At 42.5% G+C, this 23,083-nt stretch overlaps 2 protein-coding genes and 1 long non-coding RNA gene across 3 annotated transcripts; 1 reads left to right on the top strand and 2 right to left on the bottom strand.

Annotated features, from left to right (window-relative positions):
* Nucleotides 1-415: 415 nt before the first annotated feature.
* On the bottom strand, nucleotides 416-3,933 carry tnfsf13b (TNF superfamily member 13b). The gene is made up of 6 exons (XM_034575131.1): nucleotides 3,356-3,933; nucleotides 3,159-3,255; nucleotides 2,567-2,623; nucleotides 1,597-1,721; nucleotides 1,183-1,333; nucleotides 416-890 (listed from the first exon to the last, which is right to left on the bottom strand). The coding sequence occupies exons 1-6, from the start codon at nucleotides 3,575-3,577 to the stop codon at nucleotides 778-780; spliced, it is 765 nt and encodes a 254-aa protein (XP_034431022.1). The 5' UTR covers nucleotides 3,578-3,933; the 3' UTR covers nucleotides 416-777.
* Nucleotides 3,934-4,217: 284 nt separating this feature from the next.
* Nucleotides 4,218-15,330, top strand: LOC117755374. The gene is made up of 4 exons (XR_004612585.1): nucleotides 4,218-5,723; nucleotides 5,759-6,977; nucleotides 11,244-11,250; nucleotides 15,319-15,330. It is a non-coding gene; the product is annotated as an uncharacterized LOC117755374 (long non-coding RNA).
* Nucleotides 6,321-9,867, bottom strand: abhd13 (abhydrolase domain containing 13). Its single transcript, XM_034575130.1, has 2 exons — nucleotides 9,676-9,867; nucleotides 6,321-8,458 (listed from the first exon to the last, which is right to left on the bottom strand). Exon 2 carries the CDS (start codon nucleotides 8,422-8,424, stop codon nucleotides 7,369-7,371), a length of 1,056 nt encoding a protein of 351 aa, XP_034431021.1. The 5' UTR covers nucleotides 8,425-8,458; nucleotides 9,676-9,867; the 3' UTR covers nucleotides 6,321-7,368.
* Nucleotides 15,331-23,083: the final 7,753 nt, after the last annotated feature.

The following is a 23,083-nucleotide window of genomic DNA, read 5'->3' on the forward strand; positions in this document are numbered from 1 at the left end:
TCAATAATCAAATCACGATAATCAAAAATGGCTTTGATTCATTCATTTACGCAACAGATGTTTATAAAACATGATATGATGTTATATCCATATCATATGATCATCACAAAATGATTCTACTAAAGATCATCTAAACATTAAATTGAAGTGTTGCCCAGTCCTGTTATGTTTCTTCTTCTTAACTCTGTCTGTTCCTGCTCAGCCTTCGTTTGATTTGTCACTTTGCTGCCTTTTTTCCGTCTAGTGGTCACCATTGGAACAACAACTTCCAACCAGACTCCAGATGATGTCATCGGTTCAGACTCTCACTTTAATGTCATATAATTTAGACATGTGCAAGTAGACAAAAACAGAACTGTGGCAACCAGACTCAGATTGAAACTGCTAAAAGAACTAAGCATATAAGAAAAAACTATTTCAGTCGTACAGTGATGGAAAGTTTATTATCAATGAACAGTATAAGAATGACTTCACACAAGTGACACACAACCTTCAAGTCATATCATGTATTTGTGAATATTTGAAGAAAAAATGACCTGATTCTGGCAGTTTTTATGTTTAGAATATATTTTCCTGATGTGCGGTAGAAAAGAACACAATAGAGCTACAGCATACGGTACACACGTGTAAATTGTATGAAACATCATACAATGTTTCATACAAACATCAGTGCAGAGATGTCTTCTTCCCTCAAACATCCAAAGTCAAGCTTCCCAGTATGAAACCTCTTTTCCGATGACAGCGGCGTCCCCCGGGTCCAAGGTGAGATGACACAATTCAGGCCAGTTTGACAGCACCCAGGAAGGTGGCGTCTCCGTCCAGGGACACGGTGGCTGTGGAACGTGGGATCAGAAGCTCCAAGTGGTCACCGACCTCCAGCTTCACAATACCTGAGGGATGCACATGTACCCATCAGACCTAGAAATGGCATTTTTCCCTCCCCCTCCACAGACATATATCACCCAATTTCTGATGCACATTCAGTATGCAGCCATAGGCGCACACACACACACACACACACACACACACACACACACACACACACACACACACACACACACACACACACACACACACACACACACACACACACACACACACACACACACACGCTTGAGGTTGACTCAAGAGGAAAAACACGCTGTCCTGCACCAGCTGTGAAACGAGTGACCACTGGCTCACCCCCTGTGTAGCAGGTGTTGTAAGGGTAGACAGGGTTCATGGTCTGGATGCAGCGGAACAGGATCACATACTGAGGCTCATCTCCCACCACGTTCCTCTTCCTCCGGATCACCACGTGACCCATTGCAAAGGTGCTGTCCATGTAGTAGACCTGTGGGAACCAGATTTACTGGGTTAACTCTATGGGATGTGGCACCCTTGTGGGTTTTAACATGCGTCAACAGTCCGGTGATTAGTGGAGTAATCACTTGCATTTCCTCTTTCAGGTCTGTTAACCAACTGTATGTTTAGATGGAAAACACACTATTCACAATGTGGAGATGTACCCCTGCTATGTCAAATCCTATGAATGTCAGACAGAGCAGCGGCGCCTCCATGTGGACAAACTATGCAACGACGACAAAGAGTCTGTACCTGACTGTACACGAAGAAGAAGCCCTCCTCTCTGACTAAGATGCTGTCACCGTCTGTCTCCAGGGCCGAGCCCCTCCTCAGTCCAGCCTGCCACGGGATACCTGTGTGAGGCTCCAAGTCAAATTCTGATCAAAACAAATGAAAGTATACATGAGAAAACCTGTCAATGCACCTAAAGCTAAAGATCTGATCCAGCATTCAATCAGCTAGTTGTAGATCGGGGTTGATTCACACATGAATATATCATTTTTTGTGTTGACATTTTATTTGGACTCTAATTATAGGTATTTAATGTTAATTGCAGGAATCCAGATCTGACACTACTTGACTTTTATTATTAACAAAACTACTACTACTAATGATGATGACGATTGTACTTTATTGTCAGAACGAATCTGAAATTTGTTGTCGTATAGCAGCTCCATTTACAACATCGCAGGCAACAAGAATCTAGACATGAGGAAACAAAAATACATTTGATATAACATCCAAATCACAAAACGTTAACATAAAAGACAACTCTATAAACATGTAACATTATAAAACAAAGAAGATTGCACTTTTTCTGTCTCACCTTATTAAATCGTGGAACTTGTATCTCTGGTTGGATAGTAACAATCTATATTCACTACTACTACTACTACTACAACTAATAATAGTAATAGGGATAATAATGATTATTACTAAAATTACATCTAGAATCATTATTACTACTTTCTTTAAAACAGCCAGTCCGACAGATCTCTCTCCCCCTCTCCTTCTTCTCTCCCCCATTTTTCCTCGCTCACCCCAACTGGTCGAGGCAGATGGCCGCTCACACCGAGTTCAGTTCTGGAAGCTTTTTTCCTCTCCACAGTCGCCAAGTGTTTGCTCGTTGTGGGAACTGTTTCTCGATAATATTGTAAGGTGTCGACCTCACTATGTAAAGTGCCTTGAGATAATGTGTGTTGTGAGGACAGGCATACTCTACCTTTCCTGAAGGTTTTCCTGCTGTTGTTTGCCAGCAGCTGTAGACAAGGCTGAGAAACTGGGACAAGAAAAATGTAAGACACGTTAAAACCAGTCCGCAGTTTTCTTCACATTGTCTGTCCACGAGTGTGTCTCATTTTCTTTCTGCTCCTTCCAGTATTTATGTTTGGGTGAAAGTTCTACTTTCAGTGCTCACCCCTGAGAATCGTTATATTGCACAACCAGATGGTGAGAACAGTCACAGTACAGTACGTTCTTCCTGATAACATGTCTATCACCAGAGCTGATGAGTCATTCACACTTGGCTGTTAGTCGGTTGTTCTGGGGAACGTTTCGGTTTTCTTTTCATGGGTTCATAAAGAGTGTAAAAACTGTAAGAGTCATCTGAGACAAATGTGTGATTTTGAGCCGCATAAATAACATCGATGCGACATTGAAGTGGGAAATATCCTGATATTAATGATTGAATACCTTAAACACAAGAAATGAGGTTGGTCATATACTGTATGTCTTTTACAAGGATTCCAAAAACATTCAAATCCCTCTCTTTAACAGCAGACTGTCAGACTCCGGTGCAAACTCCTCTGCCTAACCTAATGTCTCTGCTCCGTCCACCATCCTCCTCCTCCTGATGAGGGTGAAAGCAGGTCGCTGGTGTATCGTCTCTTGGCTGCTGCTGATGTTCTCACTCTGCGCAGACACAACATAGTCCTTACAAACACAGTCGCAACACAACGTCGTGCACGTCTTCACAACCCTGCTGTGTGTGTGCTGTTATGTCGCCTCTCACCTGGCCTCCAGGATTGACCTCTTGACCCTCCTCTCTCCTGCGACCAACCTCCGCCCTGAGTCCCTCCACCTCGGCCCTGAGAGCCATCATCTGGTACAGGGACAAAGCTGAAAGAGAGGACGAGGTGACAGCAGCGAGCGTCAGGAGGAAAATGGGCCAGGACAGCCTCCCTTCACCTGCCTCGTGTCCAGTCCCAGCCTTCACACCTGTCAGAACTGCCATCACAGCGGCCCGTACAATCCCTGGAGAGCTCACACTGGCAGCATGGCTGATCTCACGCCTGAACCTAGATGGCCTCTCCTCTCACAGAATTGGTGGAATGGTGGATGTTGGTGTCTGCCTCGATTCCGCTCGACTGACTCACTAAACTCTCGATTTTGTCGTCCTGTAGCCGATTCCACTTTCGTCAGGGGGACTACGCAGAACATATTCAGTTTATATTTAAAAAAGAAAAAAACAGCTTCCCCTCTGCTGTTCCGCTCAGCTAACCACACTCAGCTTCCTGCCTGACCAGCAGCCCTCACACGTCGCTCCCGTCTGCCTCTCCATCCGGCTGCTTCAAAATGATAAAACACAGCTCAGCTTCTGCACATTAAGACGAGTGAGGTGTGCGATCGAGTGGGCAGAGGAAGGACGGTCACAGCAGATGAGATGAGCGACAGACTTGCAGACAAAGAGGGGGACTGATTTGAGACTGAAAAAGAAGAAAGAGGCATTTGATAGGAATTAGAAACATAAAGGACATAGTGAAAGGAGGAAGTACAAAAAAATAACTTCAACTCTGGATGGCAACATAACAGAAAAACAAACGACCTGCTACTCCCACAAAATAAAAAAGACATGAATCAATTTGGAGCTGGAACAAAATTCACACAAAACAAGATCTTTCAATGTATCAATTTATTGCATGTTACAGTACAGAAAATAGAAAGTGAAAATGTGTGCTTACAAAAGAAGTTGTCGACATTGGTTTGGAGATAGAAAAGAAACACAAACTCAAAATGGAGAAAGATGAATCATTCAGATGTCATTGTTTTCTTCAGTGTACAGTTACTGCAAGTCATCGCAAATGTACACAAGGTATGACAGCACTGTTCAGCTTCACGACTCTACATTATCACATTCCAGCTTTCAAAATGAAACCAACACTTTCAACAGCATTCAATCCACGTGAACATTCAAAACAATACGTCCCATAGTGCATTCCTGCAGTAGCTGGCAAATTATTTGCTTAAAAGAAAAAAGTGACATTCAGGTTTCGTCCATTTCTTTTCATGTGGCTAGAACAAGAACTCTTATATTCCATTTGCTTTAGAGCAGCCACTGAAACAATAAAATCAAATGAATCATGAGAAGTCCCCGCTTATTTTCTTGCATGAAGAAATACCACAGATGCCAAGCAACAGCAGAAGTGTGTAAAGCAAAAATTGTGAAACGAAAGGAGTGTTAATTCACACGGTTGCACAATGTGCTTTCCCCCAACATGTGATGGGATACAATTCTTTGAACTGAATGCAGTCAAGTCAGCATATGGATTTGCAATATAATACAAAAAATGTCTGGTCAAATGTCACGCGAGAGGGAGGAAACACGTTCAATAAATAATTTGTTATAAAGCACACTATGTTATTTAAGACCACAATTTACATTCATAGAAGCCTCCAGTCCATTTCAGTTGGTATCACTCTGACATAATCTGGCCTTTGGGTGATGTGAGACTTTGTTCAGCGTACTGTTTACGCTTGATACTGTAACAGCATCAAATATGGCTGGAGAGATCAGTCGAGTGTTTTCAAATGGCTTTGATACCACTGCAGTGCAGCGAGCAGATAACAGTGTTTTAAATCATCCAGCTCGGCTCCGTCCCCTGGAAGACATGCGAGAAAAGTTGATCAACTCATTAGAAGCCCTCCAAGTGAGTAGAGCCATTTCGCCACACTGAGAATGGGGAAAGATGATAATCGCTAACAAATTATTACAACATCTGATTGAAACAAGCTTACGTTATTTTTAGTTCTAACAAACGGGCAACCGGTCACTGTGCTCATCCTTACTGTCTCTAACGGCCGTTTGGAAATCACTTGCTAGTGCTAAAAAATGTACAGGGGGACAATATTAACAGCCCTTTTTCTCAATATTCTAAAGTTCAGCATAAGCTTAACATGAGGCCTCATAAATCGGTGTTAGACAGATAAAGGTATGTTTTTTCAAATGTTTCTCTGAGGGAATTTGCGTGTTTCTGTGTTGATGCGTCTGTGCAGATTGTCAGTTATCCAAGTCATGGTATTTTCACAAGTTGTGCATGTGTACATCGGCGAGTTGTACATGATCAAGCCCGGTTACCTGCCCATGTCCAACTCATGACAATGTGTCGATCTGCACTGGAGGAAATCGGTTGTTAAGGTGTGACGTGTGATATGTTTCCGGGACCAAGCTCTGGTATTTTCTGCGTTCCTTGCTTTAATTATGGATGTCCGATGGTGGAACAGATAAAATATAGGTGAAAAAAAAAACTAGGTTTGTCTTTTCCCCCTGTATGCTAATGTTATCTAGCTAGACTTAGCTGAGCCACATAGAAGCAATTACTGTGTGAAATGAAGTTGATTAAATGAGTTTATTAAAAACCTTAAAAGAATTTGGTCAATTTGAACTCTTATTGATGCCTCATTAAAAAAGTGACGATTCTGAATAAAGTCAGAGGTTCTGCCTTTGTTGTTTGCTTGCGACCTGAAGGTTTGGACCTGGATAAGGAGATTATCACACTTAACCAGCTGATGGAAACACTGATGGGATTTTCTACTAATTAGACTTTACCCTAAAAAAGACCGACTCTGTGTTAGTCGGCTTCTGCTGAACCTTAGAATAATGTTTTGCATTAAATGAGGCATTAGGAGAGTCAGTATCAGTTTCAACCTTCAACTCATTTGGTGTACATAAAGACATTATTAGATTGTATTAGACTTAAAGAAATCTGAACCCATTCTTTAATAACAAACCACACATGGAGCAAGTGCTCCACATTACAAGATCCAAAGTTTCTCCAAAGCAACTGGAGGCCATTTGATGGTAAACTCATTGTTTTAACAGGACACAGTAACAAGGAGAATCTCTTGTATCTTCTTCCAAACACACTGAAACAGAAGCAGTTTGACAGGAAACAAGATTCGAAGAACGTATTTTTAAAGGCGGAAGTATGAAGCATGTCACCTAATCTTTCTGTCAGTCAATGCTTTTCCTGACTGAATATTTACTCAATATCACAAGCTCTTTTTAAGCTACTGTATCTGACAATATTTCCAATCAAATATATAAATATGAATCACTACACTGTCATGACATGCCAAGCTGCTGCAAGTACTCCTAGTCCAAAGGGTAGAGAAAAAAAACAAAGATCCTTATGCTCCTCCAAGTATTGCTGTTGTTTGCGAACACTTAAACACAAAAATCTTAACAAAAAGGTCAAAAAAGTGCAAAATATTAACAGATTTAATATATATATATATATATGAGAGTGTACTGTATATATACAGTATAGGCCTACATGTTATCAGTGTCTGATATTGTATACTAGAAGAAGTGTTCATTTCTAGTAGTAATCAACTTTCTCTGAAACATGGTCCTTGTATGGTCATTAAATTGTGTGCAACTGTTTAATTTTAATACATTTCTGCCGACCCATTACAGCTGATTCTTCTGTGGTTGTGACATGTCTTGCAGTGTGGGTATGTATGTTCTGGAGTCATTCATGAAATGTCATAAAAACATGCATTCATAGCTGCAACACAAAAGATCCCTTGAGGGTTTGTTACCCGCTCAAAATTCCTTGAAATAGTCAAAATAGACATTTTGACAAAAGTTAAATTCACAGAAAGATGAAGATTAAATAAAAACCCAGAAAAAGCATAGAAAATGTACATTCTTTCCAAAAATCAATTAAGTCCCTCAAATCAAGTTTTGTGACTTCATCCAGCCCCTAAGTAGAAGTCGACAGTCCCTCTCAGACAGATGGTTTTTCAGATGATGGTGACGCTCGCTGAGGTCTGATTACTCTCCTCGTGGGCGTGGCTCTTCAGCAGGTCTTTCATGAATTGCTCCAGACCAGCGAAGTAGCCCTGACACTGCCACGTGTCGTTGTGCGTTCCCTCTGGAAAGATGGCCAGGCGTTTAGTCCGTGCAGGAGACAGCTCATACAGTTGTTTCATCATAACTGGTGGGATGAGCTGGTCTGACAGGCCAGACACAAACAGCGAGGGCATGCGGCACAGCGCCACCTGTCGATAGGACAGGAACTGATTCCTATAGCACCACAGGGGCAGCAAGCGCATAGGTATGAAGGAGAAGAGCGTCGCTGCCATGTGGGGAATGCTGAGGAAGGTGTTTTCAACAATAATGGCTGCTACCCGGTGAGGGTTGGCTGATGCCAAGCGCACGGCCACAGCGCCTCCTAGTGAGCGGCCAAAGAGTACCACCTTTGTCTTGTCCAGATCAGGACGGGTCATGACATAGTCCAGTGTGGCCTCTGCATCCAGGTACAGCCCATCCTCGCTGGGCTCACCCTCACTCTTTCCATAGCCACGATAGTCCACCAGCACTACATTGGCTTTCAGATTGACCAGCATCAGCAGGGCATTTGGCACCCTGTGACCAATATTGCCAGCATTGCCATGGAAATAAAGGATGGTAGGTGGAGCAGAGGATGTTGGGCTGCTTTGATTGCCAGGGGTGACTCCAGGGGGCGTGTCCCCTCCAGTGTAACGAAGCAGGATGAGGTTGAGCTTCACACCGTCCTTGGTGCGGATGTAGACATTCTCATGTGGGATTCCGGTGGGCATGGGAACATAGAGGCGAGAGGAGGAGGGCTGGTCAGGGAAGTAGAGGAGCACATCCTGGAATTTGTAGAGGATGCCTGCGACTGAGGCCAGGATGAGAGCGAGGAGAAAAAATCCTCCATACAGGTGGAAGGTGAGGATGAGGGCCAACAGGGAGACTCGACAGGCACCCCAGGACCAGGAGACCAGGGCGAGGGTACAACGCTCCATTGCCCCCCACAGCCTCCAGGGCTTCTCCATGGCTAGACACGAGCTGAGTCACACAACAAACACACTGCAAACACAGAGACAAACAAGTGAGTACAGGGGAATGAATTAGGGAATCTAGAAAGAAATGTTTTGACAAAGAGAAATATGACTATAAAAAATTACATGAATCTCAGCATCACTGCATAACAATGAAAATAAAGTTATTAAGGATTAGCGCCTTTATTCTTTGTTTACTTAATATAAAATATTGCCTACTAAATTTCTTATGTAATCAGCATAAAATTACATGAAATGCAGGAAGAACACAAATATTAGATGCGAGATTCTGTACACTTAAAAGATATGACATTGTAAGTAATGAACAATTGATTATCACAATAGCAACCCTTTTAATGCTTATCTACTCAAAGGATGTTGTCAGGTTTATGGAATGCCTGTTTAATACTGCAGACATAAATAGATATATATATAAGAACAGCAAAAAGACAATCAAATAATTACACAAAGGTGCAGATAAAGCATAAACACACGAGCCATTAAAACAACATGGGACATTGAACCCATGTGGACTGATTCTGTCGTTCAGTCAATGCAGCTACTGCACTTTGCTACAATATCCGGTGTTCGTGCACCAATACAAATGCGTTGTGACTACGTGACTGGCACAGTTTCGGTGACGGGCAGCTCCAACCAGCACTGGTCACACACACAGATAGAAACCACTGCTGGTCCCGGACAGGTGTGCCCTGCTGGGCCTTCACCTGGTGAACTGGATCACACTGGTGCATCCAGTTGGAGCCAGAGTGAGCTTACAGTGTTGAGAGGAAATGTAAACCCCACCTTTAGTGAACCAGGCGTGGGCAGATGTAAGAACAGATGTGGCTGGCACGCACAGCAGCGGTGCTACAACGTCACAGCGCCGAGAGGGGGAGCGCGTTGGTGTCGCCGGCAACTGAATCAATATTAGATCAGCACTATTACAAAATCTGAAAACCTGTCATGACCCCACCCAGCTGGCGGCAATCACTACCTGAGACCAGAGGAGCTGGGACGCTAGCCGGCTAACATTAGCTAACGGCTAATGTCAGTAATCGCTCAGAATCATCCATTTGTCGGGACTCTGAGAAAACAGCGAATGTGACACGACCGCGAAGCCACAGCGAAGCTTCTTAAACCCGATCCAGCTGTTTGGCTCGGTAGCAGCCATGCTAACGAGGAAGCTAGCATCGGCTTCCTGACGGCTGCCGCTAACACAACTAGCCACCAGAGCCCCAAACTCACCCTTCTCTCATTCTCAGGGCCTCGGCTGCATTTTGCAAAGTTTTCCTCCAACAACACAGAGACACGTAGATACGGCCACTGTCACTCAGCTGTGAGGCGGCTCAGGAAACTACAGTGAAGAGTTGACCGGTGAAAACGCGAGATGAGTGAGCCGCTACAGAGGTGAGCAGCATTACTGGTGTCACCTTAATCAGGTCCGTGTTGAGCTCAGCACAAGGAAGGTTCCTAGTGCTGCGGCGGTTTGTTTTTGGTAAATGATGAAATGGAGAGAAGCAAACACCGCTGATGTCCTGTATTAATATTATAATATTTATTATACATATATGATGTTTGTATTCTTATCTATATTATTATTTATAATGTATTCTGGTTCATGTACCCTGTGTGCTGTTCGATTTTAGTCCACCAGATGCCGCTATTCGGCAGAAGCAGAAGATAATCCAGAAAACTCACTGACTGATCATTTGAAATACAAAAAATAAAAATAGTTTGTCTAGGGATGCTTCGTGAATAATGAACAGTACTATTTCACAATATGACAAAAATAAGCAGGGGACCATAAATATTACCTATCACCATGCCTAACATAAAGCAAACATATATATTTTTTTCTTTTTTGTATTATCAAGTCAAAGTCGACTTTATTGTCAATTCTGCCATATGTGCAGCACATAGAAGGGATTGAAATGCGGTTTCTCTCTGATCCCCGGTGTAAACATATAAGTAGACAGAACATATCAGTACACAAACACAGAACATATAATTATGCAACATAACAAGTAATCGAGACATAGTACACAGTATGACATAGTATATACACAGTATGCCGTCATAAGGCACATGGTGGATAGGATGAGAGTAGTGCAAACTGGAATAGTGCAAAAATTGAGAGAGAGTCAATATTGATATTAGAAATAGTGTATTATTGTATTCTTGATGTTTTTTGCCGTGTGGAGTCACAGCTCACACATCCCAAATCAATCAACCCAATTTTATTTGTACAGCCCATATTCACAAATCACAATTTGTCTCATAGGGTTTAAGGTCCTCTGTTCTTAACCCTCAACAAGAGTGAGGAAAAACTACCAAAAAAGACAGATTAACAGGGGAAAAAATGTAGAAACCTCACAGAGAGAGCTACATGTGAGGGATCCCTCTCCCAGGACGGACAGAAGTGCAATAGATGCTGTATGTAACTGAAGGTATAAACTAAATAACAGTATTTTTAAAACATTGATTAAAAGAAACAATTTGTAACACAATGGACAAGTGTGTCAATGTTTAAAGTATTTATACATAAGAAAACGTCTTATAGAGATGAAGGGAGCAGCGATGACATATGAATTGAGGCGTTATGTCAGTAATGGTGGAGTATGTGTGTAGGCGGGTGGTATATCAAGCAGTCTTGTTGTAATCATAGCCCAGGATCAGCCGCCACCACGATCACGACCCATCTGACAGCCTACAGAAGTGGGTCAGATTGGAGATGTTACAGCTGTAACAACCTCGGCTGCTGACAGGTAGGGTGCCGGGAGAAATGTCCCTCGATGAAAGAACAGTAAGAGCAGAAAGCGTGTCAACCCACGCACAGCGTTCATCTCACTTCGCGCTCAGCTGTAAAAATAACTCAACCTGCAGCCCCTGACATCTGCCTGTACAGTTGTGAGCTCAACAAAAATAAACAAAGGTGAGATTTAATCAATTTGACTTGACTGATAAGAGGCGGCACTGATTTTACCTCCAATCATCTATGAAAACAATCAGAAAATATACATGTGCCACAGAAAAAATGAAGCAAAACTCTTCACATTGAATATAACATGTTCACATTTCCCCCATCCGTCATGTGTGGTCATTGGTATCTCTGCATTTAACATCTTGCTCTCAGCGTGACCTTGGAGGACACAGACAGATTATGTGCAGACTAGCACAGCTGTTGGCCATTCAGCTCCGTCCTTGAGGTTCGTTGATTTGAGTCCGGCGGCTTCTAAGTCAGCATCAGAACCCTTGGATGGAGAGTGCCAATCGAATCTGTTGGATAAAACCGACTAAGTCAGTAAACGTCGGAAATATATGAAAGCAATGTGTATTTCTGTATTAGTCATTGCTGAGGCAGAAATCCTGACACTGCAATAATGAGTCTTGAGCATGCAGCATGGATGCAGTCGAGGTTGGAGGATGTGGTTATGACCCATAATGACATTAACATTGTATACTGTATGGTGACTGCACATACACCGCAGGTGGGCAAACAAAGAGGTGGATAATCTATAGGCTTTACTGTGGTTGGCCTGCCAACAATCAACCAGGAAACCTTGCAACACCTGATATTTATCCGTATGTGTATATTTGACGTTGATGAAAACCTTTCCGAGCCCCTGCTTTTTCAGAATCACAGCTGACAACCAGCATCAGCCGAGAGGTGATGCAGCACTGCTGCTTGTATCGGAACAAGAAGCAAAATAAAAAGCTTTGACATTTCTGCAGACGTTGCATTTTTCAAATATTCATTGGTAAAACTTCTACTTCACGAAATTCATTTTAGAAAGGGGAAAATTGTTTCTTTGAACTAAATCATCAAGACAGGCAGAGGTGTATTTTTTCAACTTGAATATAGACTTTAAGACAATATCCATGTTTATGAACCTTAGTATTATGCAGACTGTTATAAAAAGGAATGGTGCAGTATCTGTGGAGCAGTATAGGTGGCAGAGACATGGGGATGCACGCACACACACACACACACACACACACACACACACACACACACACACACACACACACACATACGCACGCACGCACGCTTGTCTCTGTAGGTTAATGGCAGTGCTGTATTCTGACGGCTTCAGCTTGTAAGACTGACAGCTGGCAAGTTCACTCATTCTCACCTACGACTCACTTACCTTTGACATTTGAGTCAAAATCTATTACACACACATATCATGACAAACACACACACACACACACACAACCTCTAATACAGGCACACTCTCTGTTGCTCCCCTCCCATATCCCACGACTCTATTATTTGAAATATAGCACTCTAAACAGCTGGAGGGCCCGGGCTCAATAATACAAAGCCAGAGCTGCAATAGGACAGGCAGTGACTCCAATGACCTGGCTGGGAATATCATATCATCAGGCCAAGGGACATGCTTATCATTCACCTCATGCCATGCACCCAGTGGCCTCCTTGGGACACCAGAGCAGTGGTGTGCAACTCTACAAGGCACCCATCATTCCCACTGATAAAATGAGAAATTGCACTTTTGTGCAGAAGCCAAGCTATGGATACACATTGATTATTCTGTCAGTCCACCTCCGTTATGACATTATCTCCGCATGTACGAGAGTTGCTGTATTTGCATTTCTGCTGGGTTTGTGAAAGACGTAGTCGAGCTCGCCTTGACATCATAATGAGTGACTCCTCTTTGATTTGCAAGTCACCGAACGGCATGCACAAGGTGAGAGATGTGGTGTCCATGGCTACAATGTAAATGTGTTGTCACCTTGGAGACAGAGCGTTGCTTTGAGTCAGAGTGCAGCAACTGTACAAAACAGCAACAGTGGGAGCTGTTGAAGCCGTGATCAAGTGTCAGTCAACGAGGTGTAATGAGGCTGTACATTGTACCGCGATGGTCTCATCAGGTAAGTGGCAGAGTCATCTCAGGGCACCTACCATGTCATGCACGTGTTTTCAGCTATACTTTTCACATTTACTCCACTACATATATCAACAAATATATATACTTTCTACACTACTACATTTTTACAAAGCATACATGTTCACATTGTTCTCTATTTTTAAAAGTAATCAATAACGAAAATGGAATTATTCCACTGATACAATCAGGGTGGGCAGGTAACATAAGACCCCGTCTCCTGCAGCAGCAGCAGCATCACATGGTAAAGAAGAAATACCTAAAACGATTTTGGAGGAGGAGGCCACCGCCGAGACTCAGCCATTAATTAATATGATTTGTCCATTGTTGGGAATGCGATACTCTCAGCAAGAACTTTTACTTTTTATACTTTGATTATATTTTAAAAGCAACAACTTACTTTTTTACTTAAATAGAAAGATTAATGTTGTAGTCATACTTTTTGAGTTCAAGTTTTCAAGAGTTCAAGTATTTAATTACTGAGGTAAAATGTTTAAGTACTTCCTTCACCACATTTCCCCCATGATCAAGTACTTGGTGACAATAGCAAAGTGCAAAAAATAATCTAAACAAAAAAAAAAACAGGAGGAAACAGAACAGAGGTTGGTTATTGGTGGACATTAGTGTATTTTTTTCTTATAATTAATGAATTGTATTTCATATTTTAATGCTAATACTAATAAAGCAAATTTAATTGAAGTGAATTGAATTAATTGAATCAGAGAGGAAGAGAGGAGAGAAAGAATGAGAGTGAGAGAGCGCATGATAAAAGAGAACAGCAAAAGTTTCATATGAAGCATGGTAAGTATATGATAATAATCATCAGCATTTCACTGCTAATATGAAAACTACCACTAATAAATCGTAATAATAATAATTATTATCATTGTGGCAGTGTAGCGTAGCAGCACCATGGGGACAGTAAGTGGCTCACAATCACGGAAACAGACTCTTGAGCTCCTGAGGCACCTGCATACAACAATAAGTGTGGCCTATACTCTGTGTGTGCCAGGAATACATGAGTTGGAAATTGCTGCATGTCTCAGCCAATTAGTGGACCCCCTGTGGTGAACAGGCAGACGTTTAATACAAGCTACATTTATCTCATTTCCCTTGCAAATAAACCTTCTGTCAAAGCTATGATGATATAAATCACTCTAATTAACCTGCATATACTGTATAAGTCTCTGCACACACATGAGACTATGAAGGCCTGAGGATTTGGAGACTAAGGTTATGAATAGAGCCATTCAGTAAAGTAATAGAGTTGATGAGATAGTTTCCTCATTGCAATTAGATGATGGACTCTCCGTCACTGGACTAATTCTCTGTGTACGCTCCCCACCATGTTTAATATGTATTCACCGTGATACGTTGGACACTGAGCGAGCTGATCGCCAGTTTCCCTAGAATGCCTCCGTCATATTCTTAGCATCTTTCGAGAGTGAACGATGATATCTAAGCCATCATTAATCTCCTGGTCTTTGCTCAACCTCCTCTGATGGTGAAGATAGATAATTAGCACATTTGGCCATTGTGCCAAAAATAAAGATGAAACGATGACTTTCAGAGAAGGCTTTCTTTGGCTCTCCAGACTCTCGAGCAGCCTCCACAGTGGTAACATCACTTGCCAGAGCTGCTAAATCAAGCAGTCTTCAAGTGGCGTATTAATGCAATTCATCTATCCTGCACACACACACACACACACACACACACACACACACACACACACACACACACACACACACTTGAAATAAGTGAAAGTGCCAGTTTTAGTCTTTGAAAATCCTTGTTTTGAATTTGACCATTTCAGAGTTAAAGTTGAAGAAATACCTCAACACGTGAGTATGCGACAAGTATGAAGCTAAATCAGGAGACAATTGGCATAGCTTAGCATAAATACTGGAAGGAGGGGGAACATGAATACAATATCATATACTGAAAATAAAATACGAAAATTAGCCATAACAATAAAAACCAGTACATTTTTAATGTTGTGGCAGTTTAGTGTGTATGTCAGTTTATTACAGTTCGTGGGTTGGGTTGTACTATGTTGAAATGTCAGTTACTGAATACAAACGGGCATTTTTGAATTATTTGTAATAAGTAACATAATCCTTTTCATAAAAAGCAATCATTTTGACTACTTTAAAATCCAACTATTACACCATATACACAGCTACCAAATTTTTGAGTTGAACAAATATTCTTCTTGTGCATTTTTGGAGGATTTCATGGAGGATTTCTGTGATCTGTGTCACCAACTTGTTCCGGCCTTATACCACTGTCGCTTAGCCACAGAGCTACAGTTGGACATGATGAGAAGGTTTTGATGCCCCTTGGTTTTTCAACATGTCTACTGGTAGCTGTTCAGTTGAGTTGAAGTTAAAGGATCAGATGTTTTTGCTTGCCGCTGCCAGGACCCATTTGTCGGCCACAGTTGGAGGAGTCTTGGAAAATGAGGCCGGGTGATCGCGCCTCTGTGACACAGTCAGTCTTCAAATGCAGTCGCTCCTCTATTTTCCTCCGGAACAATACATAGCTGACTGAAAAGGAAACCTGCCTCTTGAGAGTGTCGTCATATTTGAACTTGAGGTCTTTGCGTATGGCTCAGCTACTGCACGGGCCAAAAAGAGCTAAGCTAGCTCTTTCACCCTACTTCCAGTCTGTATGCTAAGCTAATCACCTGCTGTTTCTACAGACAAGAGAATGGTATTGATTTCTCATCTGACTCAAGAAATTGAATAAAAAAGGACCCCCCCACCTTCTCCTCCTCATCATCGTCATGGATACAATTATTATTAACCCTAAATACAGTAGCATTTTAACAGCTACCTTGTGCGAGCTCATTACATCAGGAAAAAACAAAATATGTCTTATCTCTGTGAAGGACATTTTCTATTTGAAGGAGACGCAACCATGTAACAGTGTCAGCAGCGAGCCCTGTTTGAAAGAGTGCAATATCAAGGACATGCTGTAATTACAATGTGTTCAATTTGGCCTGTGGAGACTTCCGTCTATGCAAAGGGATAGAAGTCGCTGTCCTTGAAAAATGCAGCCACATTGTCTGAGTGAAGACGAGTGGTTTGCAGAGGTGGGGTAAACTGCAGGAATTTTTAATTCATACACGGGCTTGTTGGTTAAGTTGGTTAAGTCATCCACTTACAGAGCAAATTCAATCAATTTAGAGCCAGCTCAGTCACTTTGTGAAGGTCAGTCAAACCAGTAATAAGTGATTGTTTGAGTTGTTTTGGGAGATCACTCCTGACTGAGCTGATACACCAGGACATGTAGACTCCGGTCGCCAATAGAAACAGACAGGGTTGTGGTCCAGATGAAAGGTTACTGTTTTATCCTGTGGGGATGGAAAGGCCATCTTTCATTTCTCATTTAATAAGTGTGTGTGTGTGTTTTTGCATGCAAGTGTGGGTTTATGTGTATGTGTATGTGAATGTGCAAAAAGGGACGGTTTAAGAAAGAGATCAATCCTCTCTCAAAATGAGTGTGTTGACCTTTGATAAACTGATATGTAAAGATCGTAAATAAGGATGATCAGTCGTGCTTTCATAATATAGATGTTCACACCCAAGTTTACAAATGTAAAGACATGAAAAATTAACTAATATCATCAACACAATGTGAAGCAATAACAGTTCTGATGTTGTGCATGCTAACCAGCTAGCCCCAACCTGTCCTGTCCTTAGACTGTATATAAAGGCGAGCGTTTTGATTTTGAGTGGCCGTGCTGTTTTCTTTTTACTTTTGTAGAAGTGGTCACCAGTTACTTCAATTGTATTGGATTTGGCTGCAATGCTGTTTACCCCTGAAACTCCAAAAGTGTTTTGTGGACTCAAACACTTCGCCTACCCCTTGGATCGGCACAGTGGTGAGTAGATAATGAGTGAATTAAAATCTTTCTGTGAACTATCCCTTTAAGCTCTGCTCAACTTCTGCCGTACACAGCCTGAGCAACGCAACACCACAACCACAATGCAGTTCAGCAATGCATGACGCCACCTTATTCAGAGTGAATGAGCCACGTTTCAGTGGACCGTGTCCAACGCAAACGCAGAGTTACACACGGCACCTTTGAATATGTCATTAGAAAATGAGAGTGCATATCAGAGGAAAACGTTTTTCAAGCTCTGTAAGAATGCTGATGCACATGTACCGCAATAGAATATGGTTTCCTGTGATATCAAGTAGAAACACTGTCATTTACCAATATGTAATCATTGTCTTGACAGTCACGCGTCATGTTATGGAAGTAGGAGTGGAAGGTCACTGGGGTCATTATCTCAACATATCCTCCAGCTGTGTGTTACACTTAAAGACTAATAAGTTTACTCAAACCAAATATTACTTCCAAAGAACCACAGGAACTATTATCCATCCATTTGAGACCTTTCAACAAACACACTAGACTGATTGACCAATGCTACAATTTGTACGTCAATCAAAGACACAGAAATTCAAATCTAGTAGCTGTTGTCAGGGAGTAATTATACCACAGCATGCAATTTTCTAAATGTGACATATTTGCCCATACACGCTCAGTCCTCCCGGCATTGAGGGCTGCGTGGGAAAAAAGGGGTCAGAAAGAGCAAAGTGTGCGAGGAAAGACGGTATAGAAGAAGAGTCAAGGGAACGAGAATGATTGAGAGGATGGGCCCACATACAAATCCATGCAGTGATTTACGTATCTGGCATCCTGTATCACTCCCTTTCCAGTCATATGACCCTGTAGCAAGTCAGCGTAATAGCCATTGCTCAGGGAGCCATGTGATTTAAAGACAAGAGGTTGAACCTGTGAATCTGGACAATATATCACCGCCTCCCTTCCTCTTCTTCCCCTCTTTATCTCCACACTTGCTTCTTAGTTGTTGTCTGTTTCAAGCTATCTTCTCTTTCTCACGCGCACACATGCACACACACAGGCACCTCCCCACCTCACCCCTGAGGCCCACACAATAAGAGCTTAATGAAAAGGTACTTTACACTGGCGGCTGTGCACTGGGGAGATATCTTTAAATGTCACTGTTAATGGGAGGAATTAGCAGAGAGCAGGCTGTTCTGTATCTGTGAGTGTGTGCATCCTGATGACAGTGCATGATACCTAGATAAATGAATTACAGTTTATTTGTGCTACTGTGCGTCCGGGAGTGTGCACTTTCATGTTAGCCCACTGTCCAGCAGAATATAGCTGCGGTTCACGCCGCTTGATTTATGTTGTCCGGGCCCTCGGTTCTCCGGACCCCGGCTTGATTACACTGTATCACCGCAGATACAGCCGTGACCTGCCGTGACCCCATAAATTACCCCCACTGCATGATGGGAGCTCGCAAAATCAGATGATGCCGATATTCTCGAGCTGATTGATTTAACTATATAGTTCGGGCGTATCATTTATCCTCCCATAGTCTCCCTCCTTGAAATCGAGTATCTCAGTGGTGCAATGCATCACGGCTCCAGAGCCTCGAGGACTACAGCGAGAGGGATTGATGTTCTTCCATGGATCATTGCTGAGGGGTCTGTTTAATGGCTACAGCAACAGTTTACATGCTTGATAGAAGGGTGTTGAATGAATGCAGGTTGAAAATGAAGGCATGTCAATGCTGCTGCTGTCTCATAGTCTCAGCCGATTAAATCATGATACGCTGAGGTGGAACAATGAAGGTACTTTCTCCGTCGACACAACCGGTGTGGAAATCATTGCTTTTGACCTTTTCCTTAACTTTGCTCTGTCTGCCGCGGATATTTACAGAGCCTTGCAGAGAAGATCAAGACTGCTAGAGAGAAAGGAATCAGTGTCCCAGTGAGAAAAGTGGATGTCCCTTTAGGATGGAAGGAGGTCATGAGTGTGGACGTCTGCAACTTGCTGCCTCCCACACATCAAAGCAGCTTTTAGGGATCGGTTAGCAGAGCTGCAAATTGACGAGTAACACAATTTATAGCGACACAATCTTCTCACTTCAATACGGACCCAGGTTAACCGAATTTACAACGGCGCATCCAAAAAAGCAACTCGCGAACACCTGCTAATGAATGGCACTCCTCTGATTGTCTCACCCAGACATAGATTTTAGATTTCCTGGAGATGCACCAGATGTGTGCCGTGATCAGAAGTAGAGCACGCCACCACAGGGAGAAGGGGAGTGAATTTGCACGTGACTGGTCGACTGCAGAGTGTGTCTGCAAAGTCATCTGAGGTCGGCCGGTCTATGTGAAGAGGAAGATGACGCAGGAGTAACAAAGGGTTTAGGTAGAGAACGGCGCGGTGCCACACAGAACCAGGCTCACACGCATACAGGGAGTGTTGAGGGGAGAGCTACATTCAAACAGCCATACAGCGTCTCTGTGAGGGTGTGCATGTGATCACCAGTGCTCTGATCCAAACTCAAACGTCACCATGCTAACAGGCTAAAAGTGCTAAAGTTAACGGCGATAATGCTTCCCACCAATTTAATTAGTGTGTTAGCGTGCTAACATTTGCTACTACATGATTTTGTCTGTGAAGTATTTCAAGGCAATTGAGTGAGTAGATGTATGGAAATGTCTGTATTTAACCGAGAAGCCAACTGACAGCATACAGACAGATGTATGGTGGCCCTGAAAGCTCAATGCCCGACAATTTCAGAAAGCACAGGAGACACAACACATGCAAATGGCCCAGAAATCCTCATCAATTTGAAAATACATGAATGGCAGATAAAAAAAAACGTGCTGCAAATACTCAAAAGACAACCAAATACTCACAACGCATATTAAGTCACTTTTGCTGATAGAATTTGTTGCTGGTTTGAGCAATATCCATATCAGATCGTTTTGGCAGTTACACAGTATGACAGAAATGACACATTAAGGCGTAAATTGAAGAGAGGGAACTGGGAACCAGATTAGCCCTGTGAGCTGTGCTTTAACACAGTGGCAGCGGCTGCTTGGTGATGTCCTATGGCTCAGCATACTAACGCTCCGAGCACAGAGGAGGAGGAGAGGGAAGGAGAGACGGGGGGGGGTTGGAGCAGAGGTACCACTGGCCTTCCTCTAGCCTTATCCCAGGTGCAGTCAGATTCCTGAGAACACGCCACTCTTACAGGATGAGAAGTGACTGGGTCTCTGCACTGGATGCAGCTCAGATTGCATGTTTGCCAGGATTTGACTTCACTCCCAGTTCTTCAAAGGCTGCACGACGCAATTCTTCTCCCCCCTCTTTCCTGTTGGATCTCGGGGCAGACACATCCCTTTCATCAGGAGGTATTTTTCTCTGACAGCACAGATTAGCGAGAGGCAAATGCAGTTAGAGACGCCAGGCTCATTTTCCTTGCTCACACACGCAGCCTTTACCAACGCTTTTCACTAATACGTGGTTCATCCAAGGTCGTCCATGTGTTGTCGCTATGAAATTCAGCATATGCAATTTTTATACAATTCAAATCACATGAGGGAGTTCAAGGGATATCCACAGCTTTGTGCATGTGCAGGACATTATTTTTACGTCAAGTGAATTCAATGTGATAGGGGACTACGAGGTGGAGATGAGAAAAAGGGTCAGAACAAGGTACTGTACATCCACCTGAGATCGGTGTTGACATGCGAGATGCTTGGTGACTCATTGGGCCTCAGTTCTCTGCCGGATTAAGGGAGCTTCAGTCTCCGTCCTAAAATGTCTGTAAATCTTGCCTTCTGCTGTTTACACTGGGGCTGAAGCTGAGATCGCAGGGGCCCGCTCCTTCCATCTGGAGGAAGCAGGCCCATGGATTTGGTGCAGATCAACAGCTTTGTTGACAGCACATTAAATTACTTTTAATTAAAAAAACTATGTATCGATTTTTATATATCTGATAATCGCTTCTTAATGATCATAAAAACTTTTTGTTTTGGTTAAATGTTTTAGAGAATTTTTAAATAAAGATTATTTGCAAGAACATAATATTTGCTGTTTTGGGAAACAAAGTCTTTTTAAACTGTTTTCCTCTTTGAACTAGAGTAAGAATACATAAACCCACTGTGTGATTGGTCTTTGCCCCAGAGAGAGCAATTGTTCCCCATGCAAGAGATTGTGCAGAGACTGTGAGAGCACTGGGCCATCAATTATGTAACAACAGGGTAAGACAGCATGAAGACAAAAAATGAAATCAAATAAACTGTATTTAATCATGTTTTCATGCATCAAACTGTTGTGACTGTGATTTCACTGGCAGATTTGTTCTAATCCAGTTGTTACCCTGCGCTATAAGAAAAAGACGGTACATATAAGCTAATGCAAGGGCCAAGGCATTATTGGATTGAAATCCAACAAAAACACGTATCGTCGATCGCGTATTTGAATTCTGTATGTTGCCCTACCAGTGTAACAGCTGGATCCCCTCAATGGAACATTTGCTTTGAAGCTGCAGGCTTCAGTGAACACAGAGATCCAGATTGTACGCAGGGAATACGGGCCGGGAATCCAGGATCATAGATATGGGAATAGGCAGTGTCCTTGGGAAAGTGAGCTGTGTTGATAAGCCGCTGAGGGATTCCTGGAATGGAAATGGGGTGAGCCAATCGATCAGGAGTGTAAAACCCTGAGGCGGAGCAGAAGTGGTGATGGGCGGGGTGGGAGGTTGAATGGTATGATGGTATCGCCATCATTTCTCTAATCCCCCTCAATTCCAATGACCAGTTGAACACTCTGGGAAATTAACATTTGTTTCAGCAATCACTGCTCACACTCACATACAGTGAGACCAGAGATCTGGACCAGTAATTCTAAACACTAAATCCCATTTGTGGCAAAGCATGGATACTTGAATAATCATGAAATAATTGCTGACTATTTTGCAAAGCAGTGTTTTAGATTTTTTGAATTATTACTCTTTTTGCCTTCCGGGCTGCCATTGGTTTCCATTCATTTCTCTTCGGTTGAAAATCAATCAGCTGACTCTGGGGACTTTTACTTGGTTGTGTCATCAATCTCAGACAACAACAACAACACATTTATTTCGCTTCAAGTTACAGTTGTCGGTTGCATGTGCAGTTGTAGAGCAGACAAAGGGATCAGTAATGAAACCGGACAAAAGCAAAACAGACCAATAATTTACTTTCTTTAATATTCAAACTCATCATATTGGAGGAGTCGTTGACTTATTTACCTGTGGCAAGGAAGTTATGTTTTCACTCCTCTGTTTGTTGGTTTGTATATTTGTTTATTTGTAAGCAGGATTACTCAAAAATAACTGAACCCATTTCAGTGAAATTTTGTTGAGGGGTGAGGAGCCCATTAAACTTTGGTGCAGATCTGGATCAGGCAGAGGTTCAGAGAATTTAATAGAAATTTACTTTATTTAACATAGTGATAAAGGACGTTTTACAACATTTTTATTGATTTCTCAGAGAATAATTAATTTGGTGCAGATACAAATTTGGATCCAGTGAATTAAAATGTTATTGGGATTGTAGGGCCATGGTGGAGGTAGTTCTATTTGAGTTCATTCGATTTTCACACTGTTATAAAGCCCTTCAAAGTGGGCAACAAAACATAACTCTCCACAGAATAAGGCTAACAAAATAAGATGTCAACTCAATTACCAGACCTAAATAAATGAGCCCTGAGGACAAGATCACAGTCACGTAACTAAATCTGAAGGCAAAGACCCCCTAATCCCCCCCATGATGTCAGACCTCTTGGTTTGGTCCTTTGCTTGAGCCTCTGCATTAAACCAGGCTCCGCCCTCAGCTCAGGTCTTTTGCGGGACCAGGAAGTA

This window comes from Hippoglossus hippoglossus, chromosome 21 (assembly GCF_009819705.1).
Source record: "Hippoglossus hippoglossus isolate fHipHip1 chromosome 21, fHipHip1.pri, whole genome shotgun sequence".
Taxonomy (NCBI): Eukaryota; Metazoa; Chordata; class Actinopteri; order Pleuronectiformes; family Pleuronectidae; genus Hippoglossus; species Hippoglossus hippoglossus.